General features: G+C 35.2%; 1 protein-coding gene across 1 annotated transcript; it reads right to left on the reverse strand.

Annotated features, from left to right (window-relative positions):
• Window positions 1-121: 121 nt before the first annotated feature.
• CCDC172 (coiled-coil domain containing 172) lies at window positions 122-20,277 on the reverse strand. The gene is made up of 8 exons (XM_030031305.1): window positions 20,199-20,277; window positions 19,876-19,961; window positions 16,332-16,448; window positions 14,702-14,867; window positions 12,638-12,739; window positions 11,572-11,674; window positions 991-1,078; window positions 122-154 (listed from the first exon to the last, which is right to left on the reverse strand). The coding sequence occupies exons 1-8, from the start codon at window positions 20,275-20,277 to the stop codon at window positions 122-124; spliced, it is 774 nt and encodes a 257-aa protein (XP_029887165.1).
• Window positions 20,278-26,546: the final 6,269 nt, after the last annotated feature.

Here is a 26,546-nt window from a genome sequence, read left to right on the forward strand (position 1 = left end):
AAACTGTGGTTTAATTGAACAAAAAAAACCAGAAGCAAACCTGATGTAGCCTGAGTAAAATGGTTTCAAAACACTCAAAGACTAGCTTCTATGACACTACATATCATATGCCACATATTTTTCACTTTTCTGAAGACTTTTTTTGTGATAGATTCTGGAAAAAAGAAAGAATTGAATTATAGAAAATGAAATCTGATTAGTTCAATGTGTTCTTTACAGAGAAGTTTTTAAGCATTAAGCTGGGGGTTTTTTTGTTTCTGAAATTTGACAAGCATGATAAAATCAACGGATAAAGTGCAAGTAAGTTTGATTCCTCCAACAGAAACTTGAAACTGATCATAAAAGTGAGTAATACAAATTTCCCATGATTGTTATTCTGCTATTGGTCCTAGTGGCAGCTCAATCAGGGGCTCTGAAATGAACCTTTAAGAACCCTTTATTTCCAAGAATGGGACTCCAAAATATTTTTTCTCTTTGTATTGTTACACAGACTGACAATCAAGAAATTTGAAGTTAGGATTGACATTTAGAGAAAAACCACACTTTAATTTTTGTAAGGAATTTGTGAGTGGACAAAATAAAATATTACATAAAAGGATGCTATTATCATCCTATTTCTCCATATTCCCATCTTCCATTTAAATGACAGCTGAAGGTAAAGATTAATTTAGCTCCTAAATGCGTAATCTTTTGCAGCTTTCAGGAAACTAATGATTAGTACTAGTCCCCTAAATAGGTCTGTCTTGTGCTAAAAATGTATCTTTAAATGCTTTTCTGTACTTCCCTTTTCTGTGAGAAATGATATTCCTGGACATTTGGAAATAATAGGCTAAAACAAATGAGAATTGGAGTGCACCTGCAAGACAAGGATGTTTGGCTGTGTACATAGTATAAAAAACTGCTTATCTAAAACCACTGCTAATCATCTTAAATTACACATTTAAAACTAAAATTATCAAACACTTAAAATACATAATGAAAATGGCATACCATTTGCAGAATTTCAATTTCTGTTTGAAGAGTCTCACAGATGCTTTCCCAATCATCATTTCTGCAATTTTCCAATTCTTTCTTAAGCCTGTGTCCAAAACCAAATAAATTTTCAGATCAGGGAACTGTACTTGGGTAACTATTTTTTTTTTCAGCTTTGGTCCCAGTTGTCAATTTGACTTATGTGAGAAAAGCCTCATTGATCTATTTGCATGATCAGGGTTTAAGTTTGCTGGTTTTGTAACTGGCAGTCCAATATGTTGCTCTCCAGCAATATCGTTGGATTTCATTCAGCACGGGCAGTTGTGATGGTAATGTAAGGAACTTCAGAAAATGACATTTTGGGTTTTTACAAAGTATATCTTGACTAAGTACTTTGTTAGACAAATTCCTGGACCGTGTTGTTTTCATAAACCATGAAAGATTTATGCCTCATTAGTCGTCATTTTCCTTATTTAAACATGCGAATTTGAACATTGATATTTAGGAAGTACCATACATTACTGTTCTTACTTTCCCTGGATATCTGCTTGTAGCCACTGGTGGAGGCAGAATGTTGGATTAGATGGGTCCTCTGCCTGACCCTGTGCAGCCGTTCTGTGCAATGATTGCTCCATACCCCTCCGCAGACTCCCTTGCTGTTGCTGCTGTTCTCTCCCCACCGCTCTTATTATTCTTCAGCGCTTACTGACTCTTTCCCAATAGTCTCGGCCAGGAATTCCCCAACTTTTCTACAGTAAGGACTGATTTTAATGTAATGATTTTTGCATTCAAAAGAGCATTTAGTCCTCCTAAAAGGAGACACCTAAACTTTGCACATCAATGACTGTAGTGGTTTAAATTAATACTCGGTAGGCCAAGAGAAATCTATGCCAGAGCTTTTAGTAGTCTGATGAATACAAGGTGATGAGATTATACCGAGTTTTTCCATGGCTGTCATAAGAAAAGCATAATGAGAAAGATAAAGTTGCTTACCCTTAATACAGTTTCAGCAAACAATGTGAATATTTTGGGACATATAGACAGACTGAAAAAAAGGAGGAAAAGTATATATTCTGCTTATCATTAAATAGCTAAACTGATGCATCAAAGAGGGACCTCATTTCTTCTGAAGTTGAAAGAAGAGGTAGCAACTATTTTTTCTTTTATATGCTATAATAGGGAATAAATTATTTAACCCTATTATATAGATGATGCACCTCTTTAGCTGTCCTACTACAGATAGAGATTGTTTTCTACACAAGAAAATGTCTTTATTAAAAGTAAAAGGTTTAGTTTCATATGAGAGGAATAGCTTAGTCACCATGTGGCATTAGAATAGTAGCATAAGGCTGGACCATAAGTTAATTTTGCTATTCCTGAGGAAAATGTAAATATCTTACCATCAATACGGAAACAGTATGAGCTCTGTGGGTTTGTATTACGAAGGAGTAAATGCCTCTTCTTTCAGGAATATTTCTCCTGCATTTATAATACATACAAGTGTTCGAACAAAAGGACATTTTGAACTACACTTTAAGAAATGAAATATTTACTGTAGGACAGTGCTAGTTTACAGACCGTTTTCATTGAGGGAAGTTCATTCCAAGGTCTAAGATCAGCTTCTGATCTTGATTAAATCAGCTTAATTTCATTGCCTTGCCTCCTCATTTTTTTTTCTTTCTGTGTTCTCTGTTAGTGTGATATTGGAACCCTAATTTAAGACAAACAAAAGCCCTACTTTGCCTAATTTACTTTAGGAAAAGACATAGTCTGTTAATCTCAGAGAAAATGCTCTCATTGTCTTCCACATTGTAAAATTGATGCATAGTCTGTTTGCTAGTTGTCAGCTAAGAATGATACCACTCTATGTTAGGTGTACGCTAAGGATAGAACAACCAGAAGATAAGCAGTAAGAGTTGCTTATCGGTCTGTGTCTTGGGATAGTGAATTAATTACTATTGATGATGTGCTTTGAAACTGTAACATTTTGCATATGGATTTTAAAATCTTATTTAAAATATTTTATAAAACTTTTAAATGTGGTGACAGCACAACTCCTTACATAGCATGGGTTAGTGGTGATAAAAGACATTCGTTCAAATGTGGTGATTAATTTTTACATTAATCAATTGATTCTGCTTTCAGGTCTTCCTTCTTTCTTATTTAGAAGCTAGATAATTACAGTATGTGCCAGGAATATTATACTCACAAAACAAGGGCTGTCTGTTAAGTTACAGTCTACACAATTAATGCATTGGGGACGCCTGAGTTACTGAATAAATGATGAAGTTTTACCAGAAGGAATGTGAGACAATGGAACTATTAAAAAAAAATGTTTAACCTGGAAGCAGATTTAGCTTTTTCATTTTACACTTAAGATAAGCAGGATATTCATATTCATCTTTCCACTATCAGATTGAATGTGCAAACCAATTATTCATGAAACTATACTCTCTAGATGGAGGGCAGGTTTTCTGTCACCTTCGGAAATGGAAAGAGATGTACCTTTTGCCAGAATAAGGATTAATATGACAATTATACCCTCCTTATGACTATGATAAAAAGCAAATACCTTAAAAAAACACACAACCCCCGCCCCAAAAAAACCCCCACCAACCAAAAACCAACCAAAAAAACCCCAACAGAAAAAAAAGCCCAAACAAACTGAAAAATCACATTAGCATTAGGCCCTCCATGTCCTTTGTTTTTTTATTTTATTTTATTTTTTTTTTTTTTTTTTTAGCATTTTGGTCTCCTTGATGACAATAAAATATATCTTTCAAAAAAGTTATTGTGCTGAATTAACAGTGTATTGGTAAGTTACAGCACCACAGGTAATGGACTCTAGTGAACAGCTGGAGCTGAAATGCTGTATTTGTGAAAGGAGGCTTGACTACTCCTTTGAAAAACTTTCAAGATAAATAGCGATAGCAAAACCTAGCCTTAAATCAAGTAGGTGGGACAAAAGCATCAGCATTTTTTTGGATGCTAGCTTGCCCCAGACTGAGCTTTGCTATCAGTTGTCCATTTTCCATTACTCTTGAATGCCAGAAGTGACAAAGAGATGAAGAAGGAGGGGATCACTGAAGACAATCGATTTTGCAGCTTTGAAATGAGCACAGCTATTAAATGCATTGGCATTTGTGGTTGATACGCACTATTCTTGAATTTCAGCTGTATATGCAGAAGGCAAATAGGAAAAATAATTGTGAAATCAATACATGCTAGTATTATGAATTGAACTATGATGAAAATAATGTTATTGTCAAACAGGTTTCTCTGAAAATCATCCACAGATTCAAATTATCGGATCAAGACTCCAGTAGCCAAAACTTGCATTCCAAGAATAATTTTATGTAAAGACATCTCAGAGAAGAAATAGTTTGTGTAGAAGGCAGGGTGAATATGTATTTTTAGAGCCTTTTTTTTCTAAGTGGGGATGAAAGACCCTATCTGGTTATTGTTGGAGTTGCAGAAGGAGCAGACTGTCTCTTGGTTATGTTTTGCTGAGACAGGTAAAATATTTTTTTCATATTTTCCTTCTCGTCTGTGCCTTGTTTATGACCACCATTTTATTTTTTAACCATAAATACAAGGGAAAACATTAGAGTGTATTATAAAACAGAATTGCTTGACACTGATATCCAGATAGAATCCTGATAGAATTTATGGTACAAAACAAAGTTCCCTAAGATGTTATATATAAACTTGAGAGTATGTATGTTGATTTTCCTGAATTTTATCATAAAGGTCAGGAGAAACATTTATCAAGGTTTTAAGACTTTATTGACACTGAAGAAAAGTATAGAAGACTTTGGTTTATTGTCTGAAGCCAAAGTAGAGCTAAAGCATTGAGGTCATTCAGTCTCAGTTCAGTACCAGGACTAAATTAATGTGTATGTTTCTATAGTGAGAGCAGGATTTTGCTGGGTATTTACAATTTGCTGACACTACTAAACAGAAAATGCTATTGATACAGCTGAAGAAGTCAATAAATTTCAGACTATTATCAATTGATTGAGGAAGGAAGAAAATGAGTCCTAAATGGAATTCAGTATCTCAAAACATAAATTCAAGCACTTGAGTTGAACAAATAAATTATAAAAGTATGTGCTTGAAGGAGCATAAATAGAATAAAAATTAAGAAAGTGATCTAGTAGTAATAATAAATGCTAGCAAGAAGATGAAACATGAAAGTGAACAGGGTACTAGGCTACATAACAATGGGAATTAAATGTAAATTAAAATAAATAGAAATACCTTAGGTAAAATATGAAAATTTCAGCTTTTACTGTTCTGGATCAAATGCTGATTGTAAAATACATAATTATCATTGACTAAAGCTTGTGTTTTGTGAATGCTATCAGGCAACTATTTATAAAAGTAGTTATAGGTCTTGAAAAGTATGGGGGTCTTTTTGTTTGTTTGGTTGGGGTTTTTTAACTTTATATTCCCCAAATACATAAAATATCACAAGGAGTCTTTAAGGAATATGTTATTATAGATGAATAAACATGAAAACGTTAAGGCACACAATTAAACTGCACATTTAGAATAGATTTGCTTTTATGCAGACAGCAAACCAAAGTTATACAGACTACTTTCCATTGGAACTGTAAGAACAAGTTACACAGGAAAAAAAAAATATACAAGCATCAGAGACATCAAAACTGAAATGTGTTTCTAGGGGTCAATAAGATTCCTATTGAAAGGCAGGGAAAATAAATATGGGTCAATGATCCTTCTAGTTCAAATATCTTGATTTTTCTATTGTACAGGCAAAATTAGATCTCAATCTGGATGTATTAATACAGCTACCCTATTGCTGAAATTAGTATCTCTATACTATTCTGCTTTGTTTCATGTGAACTGTATAATTTTCTCAGAGCTAGAAAGGATTTAGAATTGTCCTTGTTTCCTTCTGCATTATGGGCTCTCCATTCTCTGCTCATCTTCCAGGTTGAATGCATATTTCTTGAAAAGTAGGTGAGAAATTTATACACAGTATTCTTACACCCTCCTGTTTATTGTTGGAAATGCCTCTTGCTTTTATCTTTTCCACAGCTATAATTACTTTTGATGTTTATAGTTGTCTTTTGATTACATACTATGTTCAGGCGTCTCTTCTTTGCTTCCAGGTACCTATTATTGAAGTCCTTAGTTGTGTACAAGTACATAAACTTGCACTGCATATAATTATATTCCTCCTCTTTTTTAGCAACTCCAGTCTACAAGGTCTAGAGTTTTTCAATTGTTTTACACTGTTGTTTAAAACATTTTCTATTCCAAAGTCATTATTTAAAACATTAGCAAGACCAGCTGTGGCTGCAGTTACCTTCTTCCAGCCCCAAATTTCCTTTTTCAGACCTATTACTGTTGTTACTATTAGTCATTTCCTTACTCACTTAAAATTTTTAATATGTCTTCCCCAGGTTAACTAGTAGTTTCCCATGTGGGATAACACCGAATACTTTACTAATGTCTAGGTGGATGGCATTTGCATTTCCTTTGTCTAACCAATCGGTTGTGTTATCAAAGAAAGATATTGTTAGTCAGATTTGATCTACTTTTTGTAAATCCATACTGCAATTTGTAATGGAAACCTATTTTAACATAATTCAAACTATAATAGTTCCACTAGGCACTGCTATTAAAAAGAAAAGCTTAAAAAATCGATGAGGAGATTGTCATTAAAAAACTCATTTTGAACTACATATATTACTCCAGAGATTGATATTTCCTGATTATAAAATTTAACATAAAATTAAATGGCAAACTTTTTTTTTTTAACCACCAGAACCATGCATGGCTTTAGGCAGTCCACTGTTAGTGTGAAACATTTGTTCAGCTCTAACGAACATATTTCCTGTATGATTTGTATGAAAGAAAGCATTGCTTTTTCCTTCCTAATTTTGGTAATGGAGTTTCTTTTTCTGTATTATGAAGTATATGAAGCAGTACTACATTTTTAGGAACTAGGCAAGTATACAAAGCCTTGAACTATTTACAAAGTAGGGTGACTTCATGCCTTTCCCTTCTGCTACTGTTTTTCTGAAGTAGAATAGAAATTTAGGTTTCAAAGAAACATTTTATCCTTAGTCTACCTTTAGAATAGTAGGAAAAATATCAATTTTAGGTAGAAACTCTCTCAGTCTAAATAAACGTTAATTAAAATTATTTCTAGGTTGCTTTACATAAGGCAACACATAAATTTAAAATTAAAATGTGGAAGAAGATAAATAATTAATATAGTAAGTAATTACAATGAATATAATAGTGAAATGACATAGCTAGGAATTTAGTGGTATCAGTTAGTCTCTGCTTGACCCCTGTATTGTTCCACTTAAGTGATGCTACTTGCTACCTGCCAGGGAAATGTGACTCAAGACAGCTGATGCCAAAGTTCTTTCCTGCTGTTTTGTTTTTGGGGCTGGCACTGGCAAAAATAGGTGATTAAAATAAGGCTTTTGATTTTAATTGCAGATATTTTCTGATTAAAAAAAAAAAAAAAAGGCCCTCTTTGTTAAATATTTCTCTGAATTATGCACCTGTATCACGAGACTTACAATTTGCAGGGTGCCTACTTTGAGGAAGAGGGTATAGTGTCTTATCCATAACTACATCTGTGCTTAACATTCAAATTTTGGTTAGCTTTTTCCTGCATCTGATGTGTATTAGAACAAGCCTATAACTGCAGCACCAACAGCTGTTGGAATTACCGGTATGTGCTTCTCATGACCTTTTGTAATTTTTTGATGGATTTGGGAGAAATTTTATGAAACTGCAGACATGGTACAGGGCATTTTTCTCAGCTCAAAGATGAATTGCTGTAATTTGAATTTGCTGGCTACACTCTTCAGCTGAAATGCAATTTACTTTAAGATATATATTTAATTATAATGAAGATTCTTGCCTTGCCAGCTACTTTTGATATTGATTTTTAAGCTGGGACTAGGTATGTGATACAATAACAGACTTACAGGGTGATCTGGGAGCTACATATATCTGGTTATTGATGCTGAGTGTCTCTCACATTTGTTCTAAGGAAGGATTGAAAACATTGGTATTTTTACCATTAGAGAGTGGTGTGGTTTCCTGCTCTATAAAAAAAAAATCAAACTTTGATTTTTTTTTTTTTAATAAAAAAAAAAAATCAAAGTTTGTGCTTATTTCTTAGAAAAAAAAGTAATGTGGATCAAAAATACATATTTGTGTCAAAATAGTCTTCTCTTTATATATACTAAATGTGATTTTCAGTAAAAACTAAAATTCTATTCTTGCATTAGATTCTGTATGGGGAAAAAAGCTGATCTTGTTAGGGTTGTTTCTCAAACACAGTAGGTTCAATCCCTGACTCCTATTAAGATAGGCACTAGTATATGTGAGATTGCATTAATTGGTACTTTGGCTGCAAAAGGTCCTTTGCAAGTGCCAAAGGTGTATCTAGACCGTCAGGAGGGCTTCCTGGTTCACCCCAGGTGGCTGGTACTTTAGTTTTTCCCACTGACACTGCATGAATTCTTTATTCTCAGATTCCCTTCAGGGGGCACCCACAGGAGTGGACAGGATAGTTTGTTCAAGGATCTGCTCCAGAGAGACTATTGCCATGGACTGCATCAGCACGTGCTCTGCCGCAGCAGCTGTGGTCCCTCAAATACTTCTGTGGCACATCGTAGAGCATGCAATGCACGTGCTATGTATTGTCATTTTGAACCAGCACTCTGTTGTGCTGGACATAACTTCTTTAAGTATTTAATGCATTTTGAATGGAAAATATGTGTATATAGATGACATTATATCTTAATGTCACAGAGACACTACACAGGAACCAGAGCAGATATGATCTCACCAAATGCTAGGCAGCGTGGAGGTGACTGGTTTGTTGCAGATAATGCTGCCTCTGAGCAGTGTAGGCACAAACCAGTGCACATGTATTGATCTATGGGCTGCGTAATTCACAATGATTATTGGTTCATTGGCTAATTCAGACTGGAAGAGATGTCAGGAGGTCATCTAGCCCAATGTCCTTCTCAAAGCAGGATCAGTTACAAGGTTAGACCAGGTTACTGAGGGCTTTATCCAGTCAAGTCTGAAAACCTTCAAGGTTGAAAACTATGCAACCTCTCTGGGCAACCTTTTCCTTTGCTATACTATCTTCATGATAAACAAGTTTTTCCTTACATTCATTTGATACCCCTCTTGTTTCAACTTCTGGTTTCTGCCTTTTGTTCTCCCTTTGTGCGGCATTGTGCAGATCCTGGCTCCATCTTCTTGATGACCTCGTTGTAGGTACTGGAGGGCGATCAGGTACCTCCAGGGGGACTAGTAATATACTGCACTATTTATAGCATATAGATTATGCTTTAAATTATTATTATACTTAATACATAATATTATACTTTAAATTCCCTTTCATTCCCTTAATTCAGTAGTCCAATCCAAGAAGTTATGAGCAGGTTTTGTTAAAAAACAACAAAAAAAAGAATTGATAGAGTTGTACGAGTCTGATAAATTTTGGGATAATTCTAAACAACACAGCACTATGACATACAGAAATAGACAAATGAGGATTGCCTGCTTGGCTCTGCTGAAAAGCAGAATCTATTCGTGCTGACGTGGAAGTACAGTAACATAGCTATGTTGCTTCTGGCATCTAAGTTAACTTATTCAGGGCTATCTCTCTCTGTAAAGCATTGAGCTTTTCTGATCAAAAGCCAGTGCAAGATAGAAGTATGGTTTAGGCAAATCTGTCCTAAATTTTGTCCAGTATCTGAAATGAAAAAATATTTTAATGTAAAGAAAATTTATTCAATACATTATTACACCTCAAGGAGACCTAGCTTTTGTGATAGTAGTAATAGCAGTAGGAACACTTTATATTTTGCACTACATGCAATTATCAAATAATGTAAGCTTATCTTGACCATAAAATGAAGCATTTTACGAAATAAAAAAATTTCACCATCCTTCTTGATTTGGTTGTAAATGACACTTTGTGGTTTTGTAGTTAATAGAATTTAATATGTTTTATCCACTGTTGTGTTTTCCACCCAGATAAAACCAAAGTATCGTTCCACAGAGCTGTGAGTTAATTTTACTATGTAGAAAGACAGACATACATGTTTTTGAATGATTTGCCTAGGATCTCATAGCAATCAGTGGCAGAGCTGTTTGCTACTCTGTTCCTTATACACAGGAAAGCTGTTATAGAAAACTAATTACACCAATTGGGATATTAAGTGGCATCATGGCAGTAAACTACTCCAAGGGAAGTATGTTATTTAGAAGGAAGTTGACAACCTCATGTATCACAAAACCTAATATATCACGATGCAATGAAAAACGAGGAAGTGAATTATAACATGCTGTCTTACAGAATTGCTTCTGTTGTTATTATTTACACTGTGTCTTCTATATATATGTTGAATGCAAAGTTTTTGCTACCGTATGCAGAATTGTGAGCTAATTAATTTTTATGCTGAGGGAATTTTGGCCATGTCTCAACACCATGTAAGAGATTGAAGAGAGTTAGTAATAGGGCTGATATATCATTTTCTTTCAAAACCCAATATTCAGCAAAAAATGGGCCATTAACAAATTGTCTTTCAAAAAAATGGTCAGGGTTCTCTGCAAAATTTTATTTTTCCATTGAAAGTTTTCAGAAAAAAAAAGCTATATTTATTTTTTGTCAAACTCAGAAATGTATAGGAAAAAAAATGTGATAGTAACAAAAGTTGTGTTTTCCCTAACAATTTCTGTTAGAGAATATTTTTGACCAGCTTTTCTAGGAGGAGTTCCTCTGCATTGTCTATTAAATATTTTTAAATATCCACAGGCACTTTCATCTGGAACACCATAAAATAGGAAAAAGATGGTTAATTCTGTGATATGGGGCTTTCTGCATTGGAAGATATTTTTGTTGAAAACATTACATTATTTTCTCTATAGTGAAAATGTAAATGTTGCACTTAAGCAAACTGGAAAGAAATGAGTTATTGCCACTCAGTTCCTGGGAAGCAATATTCACTATTAAGGGAGGCTGTTCAAGGTGTTCTGTATTGGTTGAATCTTCAAAATTTTGTTCTAAACCAGCTTAATTAGAAGGCAAACTAGAACTGACGGTAGAGATCACAGAGAAAACAAATCTACATTTAGTAGCTTCAATTCAAGGCCCACCAGACCCAAGGAGGTTATTGTGGCCAATCCATTCCATAGCAGTCAGGCTCTGGGGAAGGTTGTACAGCCAGTCAGCAGATGTACGTATAGCATTGGGTAGTTCATCAGTACTCTGCATACCACCACTATTTTTACAAAAACTTAAGAACTGGCCTTCCACCCAAAGAGCATTCTTTTGCTCTGCCTCCAAGTTTGGCTGACTTCCTTGCAAACGCTTCCAGTTTTTAATTCATTGGAGTATGCATGTAAGGGTGAAAGGCTGTAACAAACAACAGGAATTCGTGTTCTGTAATAAAAATGAATGATTCTTCTGATTTCAAAGGAATATTGTACAGGAATGTAAAATAGTCATTGCCACAAGGACGGGTCTGCAGTTACAGACCTAAAATTAAATTTAGGAACTTACTAATATAAGACTCTTACCTTAAACATTCAGGATCAGTCTGAGGTTTTTCAATGACTTGGACTTTTTCTGCTTCTAAATCTTTTGTCATTCTTTCAGCTTCCCTGATTACTTTCTCAAGGTCTAAACATAAAATAACAATTACCTTGTAAATATATATTAATCATCCATATTCAAAGACTTCCTAAATTTTCTAAATTTATCTTTTCTAATATTTCTTCATGAAACTGTTTGTAGGGTAAAGGCATCAGAATAAAGAACATGAATTATTTTATTATTGTAATTGGTACGCATATTGCAATCTTCTAGAAAATTTCCTTCCTTTTCCCTTATTTATGGCCTGTCTTTCTTAGCTTTCTTACTGTGAGATGTTATTTACACATTTGTAAAAAAGTTACTAAACCACTTCTAGATTACATTTTCTTTTAATCCAAATTTCAAAATCATCCCTATTTCTTGTGATCACCTTTGACACAGAACCTTTCTTGGTTCTCTCTGTATCTTTTTAGTTTTTTTTCTTTTATAGGGTTTCCTGTGTATTCAACACATTCTTCCTAGCTTTGTGCATGGACTTCTTTTTGTAATGCACAGACTTTCATACATGAACACGCGAATGTCAGTAAAGAGATGACAGTTGAATTTACAACTCAGAGGTTTAGCACTGAGGCCAAATCTGTCTTTATCAGTCCAAGCCATGTTGCTTGTTAAAAATTTGAATCTTTAATTATAGGTTAATGGGTTTTAAACAATATTTATGTTGATTTTAAGTTCACTTTGAAACACTAATTCTCCATTTAAGTATATCACTTACCAGCAAAAGTAAAAATTTCTTTTTCATATTTATAGCTTATGATTCAGCAAATCTATAGACCTCAGTATCACTGACATTTAAAATAAATCTTATTGAAATCCATAATAATTGTTATAACAATATTTAAAAATGATGTATTACATAACGTAAAAATATATTAAAATCTTGTTTGTATGATTTCTTTTTCTTGAGAAAAATAACTTGAGAGAAAAGATTTTTCAAAAGCATTTGTCAAGCCACAAATAATTATCATAACATGTGATTGTCAGGCACACCTTTGAGTTCACTTTGGAGAGTAAATAAATCCTGCTTTAATTCATTCTTCTGCAGCTGGAGTGCATTTAACTGAACATTTTTATGTTCCATTGACTCCATTTCTAAGAAAAAATATGTTTTAAATTAAAACACATTGCAGTTTTAGTCTTCATGATATAATCTTAAATATTCTTAACTACTACCAATCTTCAGCTAGTCAAAAAGAACCTTAAATATAAAACTAAAATTAACTAAAATCAGTCATATAAACCCCAGTTCACAGGAAATTATGTCATATAATGTATTCATAACTATGAAATAATTTTTTTTTTAATGTTATTAAGATATTTGAAATATTTTGTTGACTGGGCATAAAAAGAATTTTTGCTTTAGAGTTACTTCAGCTGTAAAGGAAGATGACTTACTGAATAGGTGGTGAACAGACACTTCTCAGCAGGACTAAAAAAAACCCTTATTTTGTTTAGTGTTATGGACATTTGAACCTGACCATTGACAGCATCTGGAATTAATTGTGATTGTTTCCCTGACAACTGGAGGTCCTCACATAATTTCCTTGTTATGAGTTTAAGTAAACTTTTCTCTTTAGTGTTGTCAGTGTGCTCAGGACTGTAGCAGACAGAAAGACAGACAAGTTGTACCTCAAAAAAAGTGCAATTTAAAAGGATGGAATCAAGACAGCAACTGAACTTAGAGAGGAATGTTAGTTGCCTTTCATGTCCTACTGATCATTTGACTGATCAGATCTGTCTGAATATGTAAAAATTAATCATTAAAAGTAACAGGTGCCACCAAATACAGACTTTTTTTCAGTTGTAGATCAGAATCAGAGCCACAGGAAATGCAGAAGGAAGGTACCATCAAGTACAAACTCAAATGGATAGTCAAATTTCAGTAACTTTACATCAGATATCGGGAATTCAAAGTGCTGGCACTTATGAATCATAGAATCATGAGAGCAGAAAGGAATTTGAAGGGTCATCAGCTGTACCTCTGTCATTTCTGCCAGATGCTTGTCTAACCCATTTTTAAAGACCTTTGGTAATGAAGACTCCTAATTCATTTGGTAATGGAATCTCCTAAAGCAGAGTGTTTAAGTTGTTCACTGTTCTTCTTAGAAAGATTTCTAAACAGCCAGCCAGACTCTCCCTTATTGTGGTTTACACTTGGTACTTTCTATTCAGTTCACTATAGGTATGGAGAATATATTAATTTCCTTTTTACAGAATCCTTGAATGATTTGAAGATTGATATCCATCTTCCATCAGTCTTTTCCTTCACAGGTTAAATAGTCCCAATTCTTTAATTTTTTTCCTTCTCATGTTCTCCAGATCTCTGATCACTCTCACTGGTCCCATGTGGATTCTCTTCAGCTGGTCCACATTTTTTCTTGAAGTTTAACATCCAAAACTGCATACATAGTACTCCAGCTAACAGCTTAACTGCCCTAAATAGAGTGAAGGATTATTTTGCATGTCTTAGAGGTCAGAATTATGTTTATTTCTCAGTATGGTGTTGGCATTCTGATGTCATTGACTCATGTTCAGCTTGTGATCCATAGTGACTCCTATTTCCTTGCCAAAGGATTGCTTTTCAGTCTGACTCTCTGTTCTGAGAAATCTCATATTCTGTATCTTAACTCAAAGATAAAGTTATACTGTGGCAGTAAAAGACCAGTCCTACAAGAACACTGTGCATATGATTCTTTTGAAGCTAAGGAAATTTAAATAGCTCAACCATGGGTGATTATAATCAGCGCAAACCTAATACAGTATGCTATGTGTGACAGTGCACCTCTGTACTGGTTGACATTAGACATTGGAAGCCACTTCTGCAGGTCTGCTTCTTCTCCTCATAGTGCTCATAGTCAGAGAGGACTGAAGAGGACAGGGAACAGAAGAGGCTTTAATTATGCTTGTGTAATGTGGTACGTCAGACCATACTCTAAGAGGAAGTTCCAGACAGCAAGGGAATGGAATTAAAATTATTGTTTTGCATAGCTATATTTACTGATTTATATTCATTCTCTGGTAATCCAAGATTAAATAGTTTAATATAAGACTTACCATTTTTCAACAGAGCTGCCTCATTCTCTAAATCATTTAATTCAGTCTTGACTTTTTTTTTAATCAGAAGGTCTCTATTACTTGTTAGTCCATACTCATTGTTAAACTCTGTTACTTCTCTAGCAAAATTATCTTCCTCTTCAGTCATTTTTCTCTTTGCATCTGTCTGAAAAAAAGAAAGGGAAAATGGAATGTTCAGGTGAAAAAAAGAGTCTTCGTTAAGCTAGGCAGACTGAAACACACTGTTGTTTATCCTTAAACTTGTAGTATAAATGTAGTATATTTACTTTTCCTGAGTTATGAGAACATGAAAAGTGTCTACAGCTCTGTCATTTTGTCTGTTGCTTTAACTTTTTTTTTCTGAAAAATTGAAGGATATATTCTTAATAATAAAAAAACATTTAAAAAATCACTACATTATGTTACAGACTTGTACCAGCAGTTTTTCAGTTCAACTCTTTATTGAAATTAGTAGAAAGTTCTGTTTAAAGTCAGTAGCATAGTATGGCCACTCTTTTTTTTAGACTGTTATTTAATGAAATAAAAGTGGTGTTCATTCCTCTGCAGAATGCAGACTTACTTTAACTCCCTCAATAACTACCAAGAAAGCCATAGTTGATAAGAAGTCACTGTTTCATTTTCTGGAAAAAATATTCTAAAGAGAAAGGCTATATTAAATTCCTTTAAAAAAATCCTAACTGATTGCTAAATTAAATAAAATGAAATGACCCCTATGTACAGGAAGAAAGAAACGATAACCTATATATCAGACTTGAGTGGTTACAATTAAAAGAAACTTCACAATTCTTCAAAGGATATCTAGCTTTTGTAGCTAATAATTTTTTCTATGATACTTGTAATATTTATTTTTCTTTCTTTGTATATTTAGGAATGGGAATACTTTGGATGCTGAAGAAATATTACTTAATTAAAAGGATATCTGCCTAAAGATTTAGGGTTAATACTGGTGATTCATACTGAATGTTTAAAATTTAGCTCTGCTGATTTAAACTACAAATACATATGCAGAGAAGACTACTCATCTGTGGCATTTCTTAATAGCTACAGATCCAAGGACCCACAATGAAGTAAGAGGAAGGCAATATATTCAGGTTAGCACAAGAGAGCACTGAAAAGCTTGTTTTTTGTATATGTTGCAAATAGCTACCTTTTAAGGGGTGGCTAGGTGTGTCTAGCATCAAAGAGATTGTGTGGTATGTCAGGATTCCTAAAATGTGGGGTTGGCCTCCCTGTTTTTCCTTTGATCCTTCTCAATATGTTTTATTGTGGATGAGCCTGTCCAATTTAAGGTGAGACTTTCCTAGTTTTCTTTTACAAAGGAAATAATATGTCAGAATTGGAGTTCAGTCATACAACAGCAGACATTAGAAAATGAAGTCAAGAATGTTAAATCAGCTTTGTAGATAAAGTGCAGCATACATTACCTTAGATCATGGTTTAAATTAAAAGTGAGAATTTATCTATATTTACATTGTTAGGTACGCTAGATTACAAAAAGAATATATTTTCCAGATTTAAAACATTACTTCTTCCATATTTTCAAATTTTAAAGCTGACTACTCTCATACAGTAGAAAAGAGTTGTCTGAATACCATAGCTGGAAACATACAAAGATTTTAAGATGACTGCTTTTTTGATTAATAAGTTCAGCTTTCTGTTTCTCTAAGCTGTCTTCACGCTTCTTCAGAATTTCCAAGTAGAACTGTTTTTCAGACAGATGCTGAACCTTCCAAGAGAAAGAAAAAAAGGTTATAAAGTAAGGTTATTCTTTTATTGTTTCATATACTTTGATATTGTACATAAGAATCTTGGTCCAGTTAAAACACAGCTGGCATAGCTGCTGGACTAGCAAAAGCATAACAGCTCTTTTTTCCCCCAATAATCTTCCAATATACCACTAAGCTTTTGAAAAGTATCCTTTCTTTAAAAGACACATTTAGTGCTGGTCCATCTATCTAAAGTGTCGTTTTAAAGTCTGCTCAGTTTCAGGTTAAAACCAGGAAAAATATTGATCACATGGGATCTTTTACCCAACATAATACAGTGTCCTCCATCTAATTGTGTAAAGCTCATCACGTACCAATTCAGACAATAATATCAGAGGGACAGGGGTCCAACACCATTTTTTTTACTCAATGGCTGTACATACCATCAGCTCTGCAATGCTACTATTGCATATGTGAAGGAGGGAGGGATATGCTTATATTGTTCTGAGCACAATTTCTGGAATTCTTAGCCAAGGAAGTGTAATAGAAATTAGCTCATTGGTTAAAGAGAGTTTGACCATAACCCCCCCAAGTCCCAAACTTCTATTTTGCATGTAGTTTTATTTTTAGTTTTATTAATTTTAAACAGTAGTTTATCTGATAGAAGGGTATGCTATTCAACCACCGCATTTTCAAAATTTGCTGAAAAGTTGTTCTCAATTTTCCAGTGCATCTACTGTATCATTGTCTAATCTAAGTTAAGATATATGGTGGGATAAACTATAACAGCAGATAAATAGGTAACAGCTAAGTGTTGAACAGTCTTAAAGGATGAGAATCATTCATCTGGTGAAGTGGAGAAAAGGAGGTCAAGAGAGTGACTCATTCTGTAATACTCAGAACCATGAGTAGGGAAAGTCAAGTTAGCAGAATTGCCCACAGACTTTAAAGGCACAGGGTAAGTATCAGGAAGTAAACTGAATAGCCAGGCTGATACATGACTGTTTGTGTGTGCAGAAGCAGAAAAGACCAAATAATAATGATATTACAGAGGTAAAAATGAAAAGATTGTAAAATGAAATAATGTTGGTGATTTTAGAGAGGGTGCAGATGAAGTGCATCTGATCAAAAAAGGAGGAAGAGGATAGTGGAATCAAATGCCCTAAGACTACAATGTGAGAGTTGGAAAGAAAAGGACCAGATTTTTTCCTTATCCCTGATATGTCCGGCATGCTAAATGTCCAGGAAGTGCTTGCCTCAGGAATATTTATTTTACATAGTAATTCAAAGAGAGTAGATGGTCTTATACCAAGGTATTTATATTACTGAATATAACTAGATGTAGTGTAATTTCTCCATCTGTAAGATGCCAACTTAAGCTATGCATTTGAAACAGATATTTTTTAAGAAATCATTAAGCCATGAAAAGCAAAATGCTATAATTTGGGTTCTAATTACATGCTACCTGATTTCACAGAACAGAGGAAAAAAAATAGCATTTCCTAGGAATCTTTGATTGACCACAGGCAGTCTCTGTGAAATAGAGGTCAAAACACCTTTGAACTCAGTCTCATCTGCTTGGTCAGGTATAAGCTGCTGTGCATGCACGTGCTTGGATATGCATGCTTGTAAAGAAGTGCAGTTATCTGGTGCAGGACAAATGGAACAGCATTAGCTCAACACCATTATTAAATATTATTTGAATTACATTAACTATTGTAGACATATGTAAACTGAATTCCTGTACTGAAAAATAAATTACTTTAAATAATTTCAGTAACTATATAATCTTTAAACCTAAACACAGTCTAATTGAAATGCATTTTCCCATTCCACTTGTTTTTCATACCATTTCCTATCTATAAATGAATCAATGATGTCAGACTAAGCAAGCAAGTAAAATATATTTTTGTGGATGTCAGTGAGAATATTATTAATCCTGGTGGGTAAAGCACATAAGATTTAATTAGGAATAGTTCTTCAGCTCTTCCCATTAGTTGTTTACAATAATGGCTCTACTCTTGGGACTTTCTGTACCTACCACATAAACCTTGATTATAAATCACAATGCATCAATAACAAATTAGTAGTATAAACATAAAATTGTGATGTTCATAAATAAATTTATGAGCAAGACTACAAAGGACTTTACCTAACAGGCAACACCCAGATATAACCTGTGTTGGTTAAATAAGTTACTATTTTAAAGCACTTTTGGGCTCTGTGATTGTGGCATGCATAAATGCAAGTACGTGAATAACTGCTTGCATGATTATAGTCTCAATTTGCAACCAGTAAATATTTGTAAATGAGTTCTCTTTTATTCTGACCCCCTCACAGTAATGTTGATATTTATTATATATATTACACAGTCTGTTACAAAAGGCAAAAGAGCCTGGTTTTGGAAGGATGAAAATCATCCCCCAAACACATATTTTCACAATTAGGTGAGGCAGTCCCCAAAGTTTCCTGAAGATGTTTATTTAAGTGATAGGATACAACTGTTCTGACTTCAAAGGAGGCTCCCTATGCCTTCCTGTTGTGCATACACATTCTGCCAGCGCAGATACTTAAGAGCACAGGGGATGATATTTAGACTTCATTTTCAGGCACAAGCAAATGGACTTTTAAATCATTTGTAACCACAGGTATTAATGGTGAAAAGCTCTCCAAAACTGGAAGCTTAATCTGAAATATGTCTGCAGTTTGGTTAAGTGGAAAGCATACTAAAATCTTAAAAATACTAAACAGATTCAGAAACTTTCCACTGCCTTTGGCGTCCCTGAAAAACACTTAGGCCTTTTAAGCCCTTACGGTGAGCTCAGGCTCACATGAAGATCTTTAGTATATGAATCAAGATCCTGTGAAGTAAACACAGGGAATGTTTCCATGTATTTTTCGTGAAAGGCCTTTAATGAATGGCAGTGGACAACAAAGGAATGGTTTCCGGGCCTCTGAAGGGTAGTGCTAGAACGAGCTCCAGGACTGTTACGGCAGGGCCGCTCACACCGGACCTGAACAGCTCGTCTGCCTCCAGCTGACGCCTGGTGGCTGCGTCTTGTGCACGGACTGACCTGACATGGCGGTCCGCTCCCTGCCAAGCTCTATCTGCGGAGCAGGACTGACTTCCACGTGCACACGTGCTGTCTCCAGCGCTTCCAGTTTTTAGAAGTGTTATCTGGAAACGTTCCTACCCCTGAGGTGAGCGAGTCCATGAGCATAGCCAGGACCCAGCCTGAAGGGTGAGATTTGTGAGAGGGGAAAGACGTTGACAGACCTTTTTTCACCACAGAAATGCACAGTGTAAGTTTTCTCAGTGCTGTGTTATTTGGTAGGTGAAGCATACTCCTTGAAAGTGTTTATGAATCTGTTCCTGAAAGAATAGGTCATATATTTGTAAATATAATGTATTTCATTATTTTGTATACTATAAACATGCCTGCTTACCATAGTTTCTAATTTCTTTTTAGCAGTGCTTAGCTCTTCCTTTATTTGCTTAATTTTTTCATAACTTCTATTTATGTCACTTTTAGCTGCAACACAACAAAAACCTGTATGAATGTGTGCTCTGTTTGTAAAAGTTACGTTCTTATAAAAACATGCCATTGGCAAGAAGCAGCCAGGCCGGCTGCCTGCCAAGGTTTCACTGATAAAGGTCCCCTCACGACAGCACAGTGGGGCCACCCTGCTCTTCCCCCAGGAGATGGAGAGGCCATTAAGTGTGGTCAGTGCTGCTGCCGGACCCACAAAATGGCAGCCCCAGGGCAGACCTTGTTGGATGAGGTGCCTCTTCTCCCTCGCCTGCTTCTCTGTGAGCTGTATTTGCTGGAACAAAGCATCCAGGTTCATTTCTCTCTTCTCGTGGAATCTGTGAGTTCCCCGGGGTCTTGCTGTCGTTGTGGAGGGCTGGTTGATTAAAGCTGGGATGCCCTGGAGGAAGGTGAGGCTGGGCCCGGCCACAGCCCTTCCCTCAGGGCCCTGTGCCCTGCCAGACCTTGGTTCTGCCCTTTGGCCTCTGCCTGCCGGGGGTCGGGAAAGAAACCCCAGACCACGGAGGGAAGCAGCAGTGGTAGATGGGGCACAGCTGAGGAAGAAGAGGTGACGGAGTGGGACGTGTGGGCTGCGGGAAGTGGGGAGTGAGTGAACCTCGGGCGGAGGGAAACGTGGGTGACTGGCTGGGGGAGCCCATGTGGGAATCACAGGAGATGGAAGTGAGCAGGCAGAGCAGCAGCATGGTAGGAGCAGGAGAAAGAAGATAATTTGGCTAGGCAAAAGGCAGCTGGCACTGAATCCCGTCAAACTTGTGCACATTTGTGAAACATGGGTTCTGACTCAGAGTCTGGCGAGTTTTGATCAAACAGCCCTGACTTTCTTTATTTCTCTGGGACTACACGCTTTATACTGGTTTTGTGTTGTTCAGAAGCTGGTTTTTTTTACCCCTTCCTTTTTCTATGGAGTGATCACCATCCTTTTTAAATGTTATATCTGCTCATATTTACTTGTCTTTTGAGGATTGATGTCTAACCTTAGCAGTTAAGGAAATAGGCTAAAATCTGCTATCATACAGAAGATGATGGTAAAGCTGACTACATATAACTTACGTAATAGTGATCAGACTCAATTCAGCTGCATTTCACCATTAACCTAAAATAGCAATGTTTCTGTTCCAGTTGGTCTCAGTAAGCAAAGATCATACTTCAGCCCGTTGTATGCTCTTCTGGAGCATACTTGTGTATGAGTTTACTATGCTTTCAGCTTCTGCAGCTTTCTGCTTTGTACATTACTGGATGGTATACCTGGAAATGTAAATACTCCATTGAAAATATAATTCATATTACGGGGTTTGTTCCTACATCTTGAAAAGGATTAACTACATTCCCCGCAGGGAATACCTATGAGAAGTTGGCCTCTTTGCTTTGAGGCAGAAAAAGCCTGGAGGAATGGAACTTTATAGCCTACCAGCCTTTTTAACATCCAAAAAGATTAGGATTATTGACAGTTTTGTCTTGTTAAAGAGTTTTCCTCAGAGGAGATACTGTCTTAGAATAGACTGCAGCAGCAAAGTTCAGAAATTAGAAAATCTTTGACCGTAAGAAGCAAAACAATATACATGAGAGTACAAATGTCTTATTGGTGGAAAAGCTGTTCCCGGTTAGCAAAACGAAACTGAGAATTCTGGAAAAAGGGTTTGTTATAGCATTTACTGCTTAAAAAGTGCCATGTTATAGCTGATAGTGCGCTATAAAATGGTGATTTTTAAAGAAAAGACATTGCTCTATCTAAGAAAGAAAATGTGGGTTCTGATGAAATTTAAAAACCTGAAACTAGCACATTATGTTGCAGGAAATGCAATTATTTTTTAAAATGGAACAAAGTGCAACTGAGGGAGAAGAGTTCACAAAAGTGAACTTAGAAAATATTTCAGAAGTGAAGCTTCCTACCCAAAGGCCAAAGGAAAAGCGGATGAGTCAAACGGGAACATTTGGTGATTGAGACAGTGATTTCTTACACAGGTCTGATGAATAAAAAAAAGTCATTTCACAAAATTAAAGAAAATGAACTGCTCTATCAGTAGATCAAGGAGAAAATACAATGAAAAGCTTTCTCTGAAGTTTTTGAGACTTGACTGCTTTTGTGTTTCAAACTGAGAAAGCTGCTGTAGGCTGGGATGGTGTTCAGTGTCACTTATTAAAGAAACGACTGTGTTTTGTGGAGGGTGCTTCAGTGCCTCTAATTATGGCAAAGGAACTGCTCTCCCTAGAAAGAAGGGTCTGGCTCCAACTATACTTCTCACTGTCTGAGAATGACCATTCAGCACGATTAACAGTTCTGTAAAAGATTCCTTCAGAGACTGAAAAAATTCAGTGGGACAAGTATTTGACATTAAGCTTTTGACTCCTGCAGCTATTTGCCATATGCTTGATTTTTACATGGTAAGTAACTCACAATAATAATTCAGGATTGTATAAAGTGAACCACATATGTGAAACATCTACAAGTGCTTTCAGAATCAGGATCAAGGCCATTACTTCAAAGGTGTGTGGTTGCCTGCCTCCCATGGAAATGGATGAGATGGCATGAACCTAAATGCTTCAGAATAAAAGTAAAATGTGAATTACCTTTGCTCGACTCCAACTTTGCAAAGTATAAGATCTTTTGTAAATCACTAGCTGCTAGAAAGGTGACTTTAATTTTATTCTGTCGGCCATATCAGTACATCGTAATCTTAATCTATATCTGTATCCTAATCACTGTGCTGTAATCAGGTCATGTCTCTCTAGTGTACTTCAAAATTAGTAATTGCCCTTTGTAATCAGGCTGCTGTGCTAATAGTAAAGTTTCTTCTACAAGTTTATTCTCTAGTTTGTGTAGGAAGAAGAAAAGAAAGATTTTGTTTGTAATTTCAAGTCACTATAAAAATATTTATTAGCGTAATTTATTTCTAAATATATATGCCTAGATTGTTTCAAAAACTGTTTTTCTGAAAGCCAAGAATGAAAGAGGCAAAGGTAAAGAAGTGGCAGGTGTCCTAGTTTCAGCTGGGATAGAGTTAACTGTCTGAGTGAGCGCCTGTGTGGTGCTTAGTTGCTGGCTGGGGTTAAACCACGACAGCAGGGTAAAGATTAGATGATTCCATATGGTCTTCACCATAAAAAAAAGTATAGTAGAAGCTAGAAATTGTAGGATTATAGTTACAAATAGATTTCGTCTTTGTTCTTAAGCTCTGTTAGTACTGTTTTTTCCATATACAAACTATACTGCTTACTTTTGAAATGTTGTATTTATAGCAAACCTTCTTCCCAAACTACGTTTCTGGTCTCCCTTTGCTCTTGGTGGTCTTTGTATTTGCCATCTATTTTTGCACTAACTTTTTTCTACCTTACATGAAGGAATAAACCCAGATTATTCTGTGTAATAAATTCACAGCTATCATATTGTGTTCAGTGCTGAAGTCTGAGCTATCCTTTACTGGGAAATAGCATACATACGTGTGTGTGTGTGTGTGTGTGTGTGTGTGTATATGTATGTAAAATAAAGAGAGATCACTAACCACTTGGAATGCAGTGTTGAGCAGCAAAGCTGATGGAGAGAGACCACAAATAGTGAGAAACCCAGTAATTATTTGGCATAAGTAAGCATAAAAAAAGTAGACTTGTTCAAAATTAATTTTATAATGTGGCCTTTAAAATCAAAGCTTTAGCTCTGCTATTTTAAAACTTCATTGTTATAACACAGCAAGCAGTGAAAAGTGGTAACATGTAATAAAGTGGTTTTAATGCTGGCCACCCATTGCACTGCAGGGGACAATGGAGCTGTTCTGCCTCTTCCATTGCCTGTTTCCTGTGTGGTCTGTGTGGGAATGGGGGGAACACAGGAATAGCAGAACGAGCACTTGGTGATCTCTGCTTGAATATATTTGAGTTCCTAGTAATAAAAACAGAAAAAGAAAAGAAAAGGAAAAAAAGAAAAGAAAAAAAGAAAAGAAAGAACAAAAAAGGAGAAAAAAGAAAAGAAAAGAGAAAAAAGAGAATTAACTCAACTACTTCTGAAAACCTAGAGCAGGACAGAATAGAAAAGGAATATTAAAATGCAGTAATAACCTATAATTTATGACCTATTTAATTTCCTGAGGAACTCAGGTTAAACACGGTCTAGTTATTATCTCTGGAAGAGTGAGAGCAAACCACTAACCTACAGGCTGGAAGCTCTCCATTTCTAGTAGACTGCTCAGCAAGGGACTAATGAATGGACACTTTGTTTCCTCCCTGTAACAGAGAGGAAATAAACTACAAAAATTCATATAATAAAATATAAAACAGTGGAAAATGTAGAAATAAATCCCGGGCAAATTATATGCAAACGAATACAGAATGTTTCTCTGTGCCCCAAATCCCTTTTTTGTCATCCTTTTCAGGTGACAAAATTGTGAGTTAGTGAAAAGCCTTGTGTGTTTATAATGTATTAAAAACCACTAAGAAGTAACTTCATACTCCCCCTAACATGTCTGGCTGCAATGGAGAATTAGCTATACTCTTTTTCATTTTGGTAGGAATGTAAACAACTTCACAACAGATGTTCTTTATAAGGACAGAGCCTGCTATTTGCATTATGATATCTCCGTTTGAGACTTATATTCAAGATTTTGTTTAATTCTATGTGGAAAGGCTTCATTAGATCCCTTTGGGTTACAAAAGCAAAGATTACTCTTTTATGTTTTTAAATTAAGTTTTCTATTGTCTTTCGTTATAATCATGCAGCACCTGCTTTCTTTGCCAATTGGTAACTCTGCTGATATATAGGTATCCACATTGTTCCTCTGCAGTCTGTTGGAGTCTTAAATGTATTTCAGTAGTCTCTTTTGCTGGATCTAAGAGTCTATCCCAAAACTTTTTTACTCTGCTATTCTGCAGTATTTGGATAAGCAACAAATGAGGCTCTCATTTTGAAACATTCATCAGAGCTCTTATTTATCTTGGCATAATGGTAGTAACTTTTCTAATGGAGAAAGAATTTTTCAGATCTGGAGTGCATATCACAGTACAAAATACTGCCTTGGCTTTGCATTGTCATAGTAAATTTTCTTAATTATTTGGCTGGAAAACTGCAGTTTGCTTTACATCAATACTGGCTATCACTAAGTTGGCACCCAGTGGAAGCAACAACAGAAACAGTGAAAAAATACTTTTTGTATTTTAATTGTTTTTATCTTCCATTTATAAGAGATTGGCTTTTTTGTTTTGTATTAGCAGAAATGAAAATGAATTATCTGTTATGTTGTAATATCCTATAAGAAGATGGGTGCCATTAAATCTTCTGAATAAAGGGGCTGTTAAAGAAACATTTTGAGGACTGGGACTTTCATGCAAGATTGAAATGCATTAAACAATCTGTTGAAAATTCTTCATTTTAATCAATTAAGTATGGTATGTTTCCTACAACCATATAATGCCAATATGCTAGCTTATCTCTTTGTCACATAAAGTTTATCTTAATCATAGAAAAACCTTAATGAATACTGAAAGATAGAAAGTAATAATTCTACAGTTAGTTCATCAAAGTAAAAAAAAATAAATCTTTTTTTCATTTCACTTGATTCTTAGAAGTTCATTTACAATGCTGCTACATTATCATATGAGCAACTGTCATTTTTTCTTCTAAAATATTTCAGGAGATTTTAAAATGTTTGTTTGCTCTTTAAGCTTTTTTTCTAGTTGATGCTGCAATTATAGGGAAAAGAATATGTGTAGATGACTTAAATGAAACTGCTTTATTGTCTGTATTCATAACAGGAGCATTATTTAGTGCTAGGTTAGATAACTGCTATACTTTTGCTGTATGCATTAAAGCCAAATGAGTTTCTCTGCATGCTGAAAATAACTCTCATCTGAAACCAAGAGTCGTCCATTACACTTTTAGGCTTCTCTGCTCATAGTTTTCATCAGATTAAGTTTATGGTTACATCCACATTCTTGCTTAAAAATATGACAGTTTCCTTAGACATTTGGAGGACTTGGATACATGCCCATGGCTTGAACTAGGCAGCAGTAGGGATTATTCCACATTCCACTCAAGTACCCAAACCAAGGAAGCACTGCCTATTTGGGGAAGAGCTATTTCATTTTGACTAAAACACCTGTCCTAAATCTGAAAACCTGCTCTTAACATAACTATTGAAACTGCATGATCTCATAAAACCTTTCACCAAAATTGGGCCAGATGGTATTTTTTAGTGACAAACTGTTTTGTAACAAAGTTCCCAATTCTAAATATTTATTCAGAAAAAAAGCTGTTGTCCCTACTCCTTCAAAATTATCTGAACAGTTTTCAGAATACTTCTTTCCTCCAGAATATTGTGGAAAAGGTATGTTCTACCTGCAGATTTTAAAAGCTGCTTTGTAAAATCCAATCTAATAAAGGGATCTCTATAAACTGTGCCCTCTATTTTCTGTACAGCCCATTGTGGGCAGAGGAACTTATTTAATGAAGACTTAACAATGATAAATAACATTATAGAAACTTAACTGCCTATTGATACAGATGTTATGCTGTCATTTCATCTTTTTTAAAGATGACATAATAAAAGAGAGCCTATAGTTGTACTTCTATCCCTTCCATAT

Source organism: Aquila chrysaetos, chromosome 11 (assembly GCF_900496995.4).
Source record: "Aquila chrysaetos chrysaetos chromosome 11, bAquChr1.4, whole genome shotgun sequence".
Taxonomy (NCBI): domain Eukaryota; kingdom Metazoa; phylum Chordata; class Aves; order Accipitriformes; family Accipitridae; genus Aquila; species Aquila chrysaetos.

Coding starts and splice junctions, on each gene's coding strand:
- CCDC172 (XM_030031305.1), bottom strand. CDS start 20,277: ATGAACCTGGATGCTTTGTTCCAGCAAATACAGCTCACAGAGAAGCAG. Junction 16,449..19,875: donor AAAAGAAATTAGAAACTATG/GTAAGCAGGCAT, acceptor TTCTCTTGGAAG/GTTCAGCATCTGTCTGAAAA. Junction 14,868..16,331: donor GCAGTCATCTTAAAATCTTT/GTATGTTTCCAG, acceptor TCTTTTTTTCAG/ACAGATGCAAAGAGAAAAAT.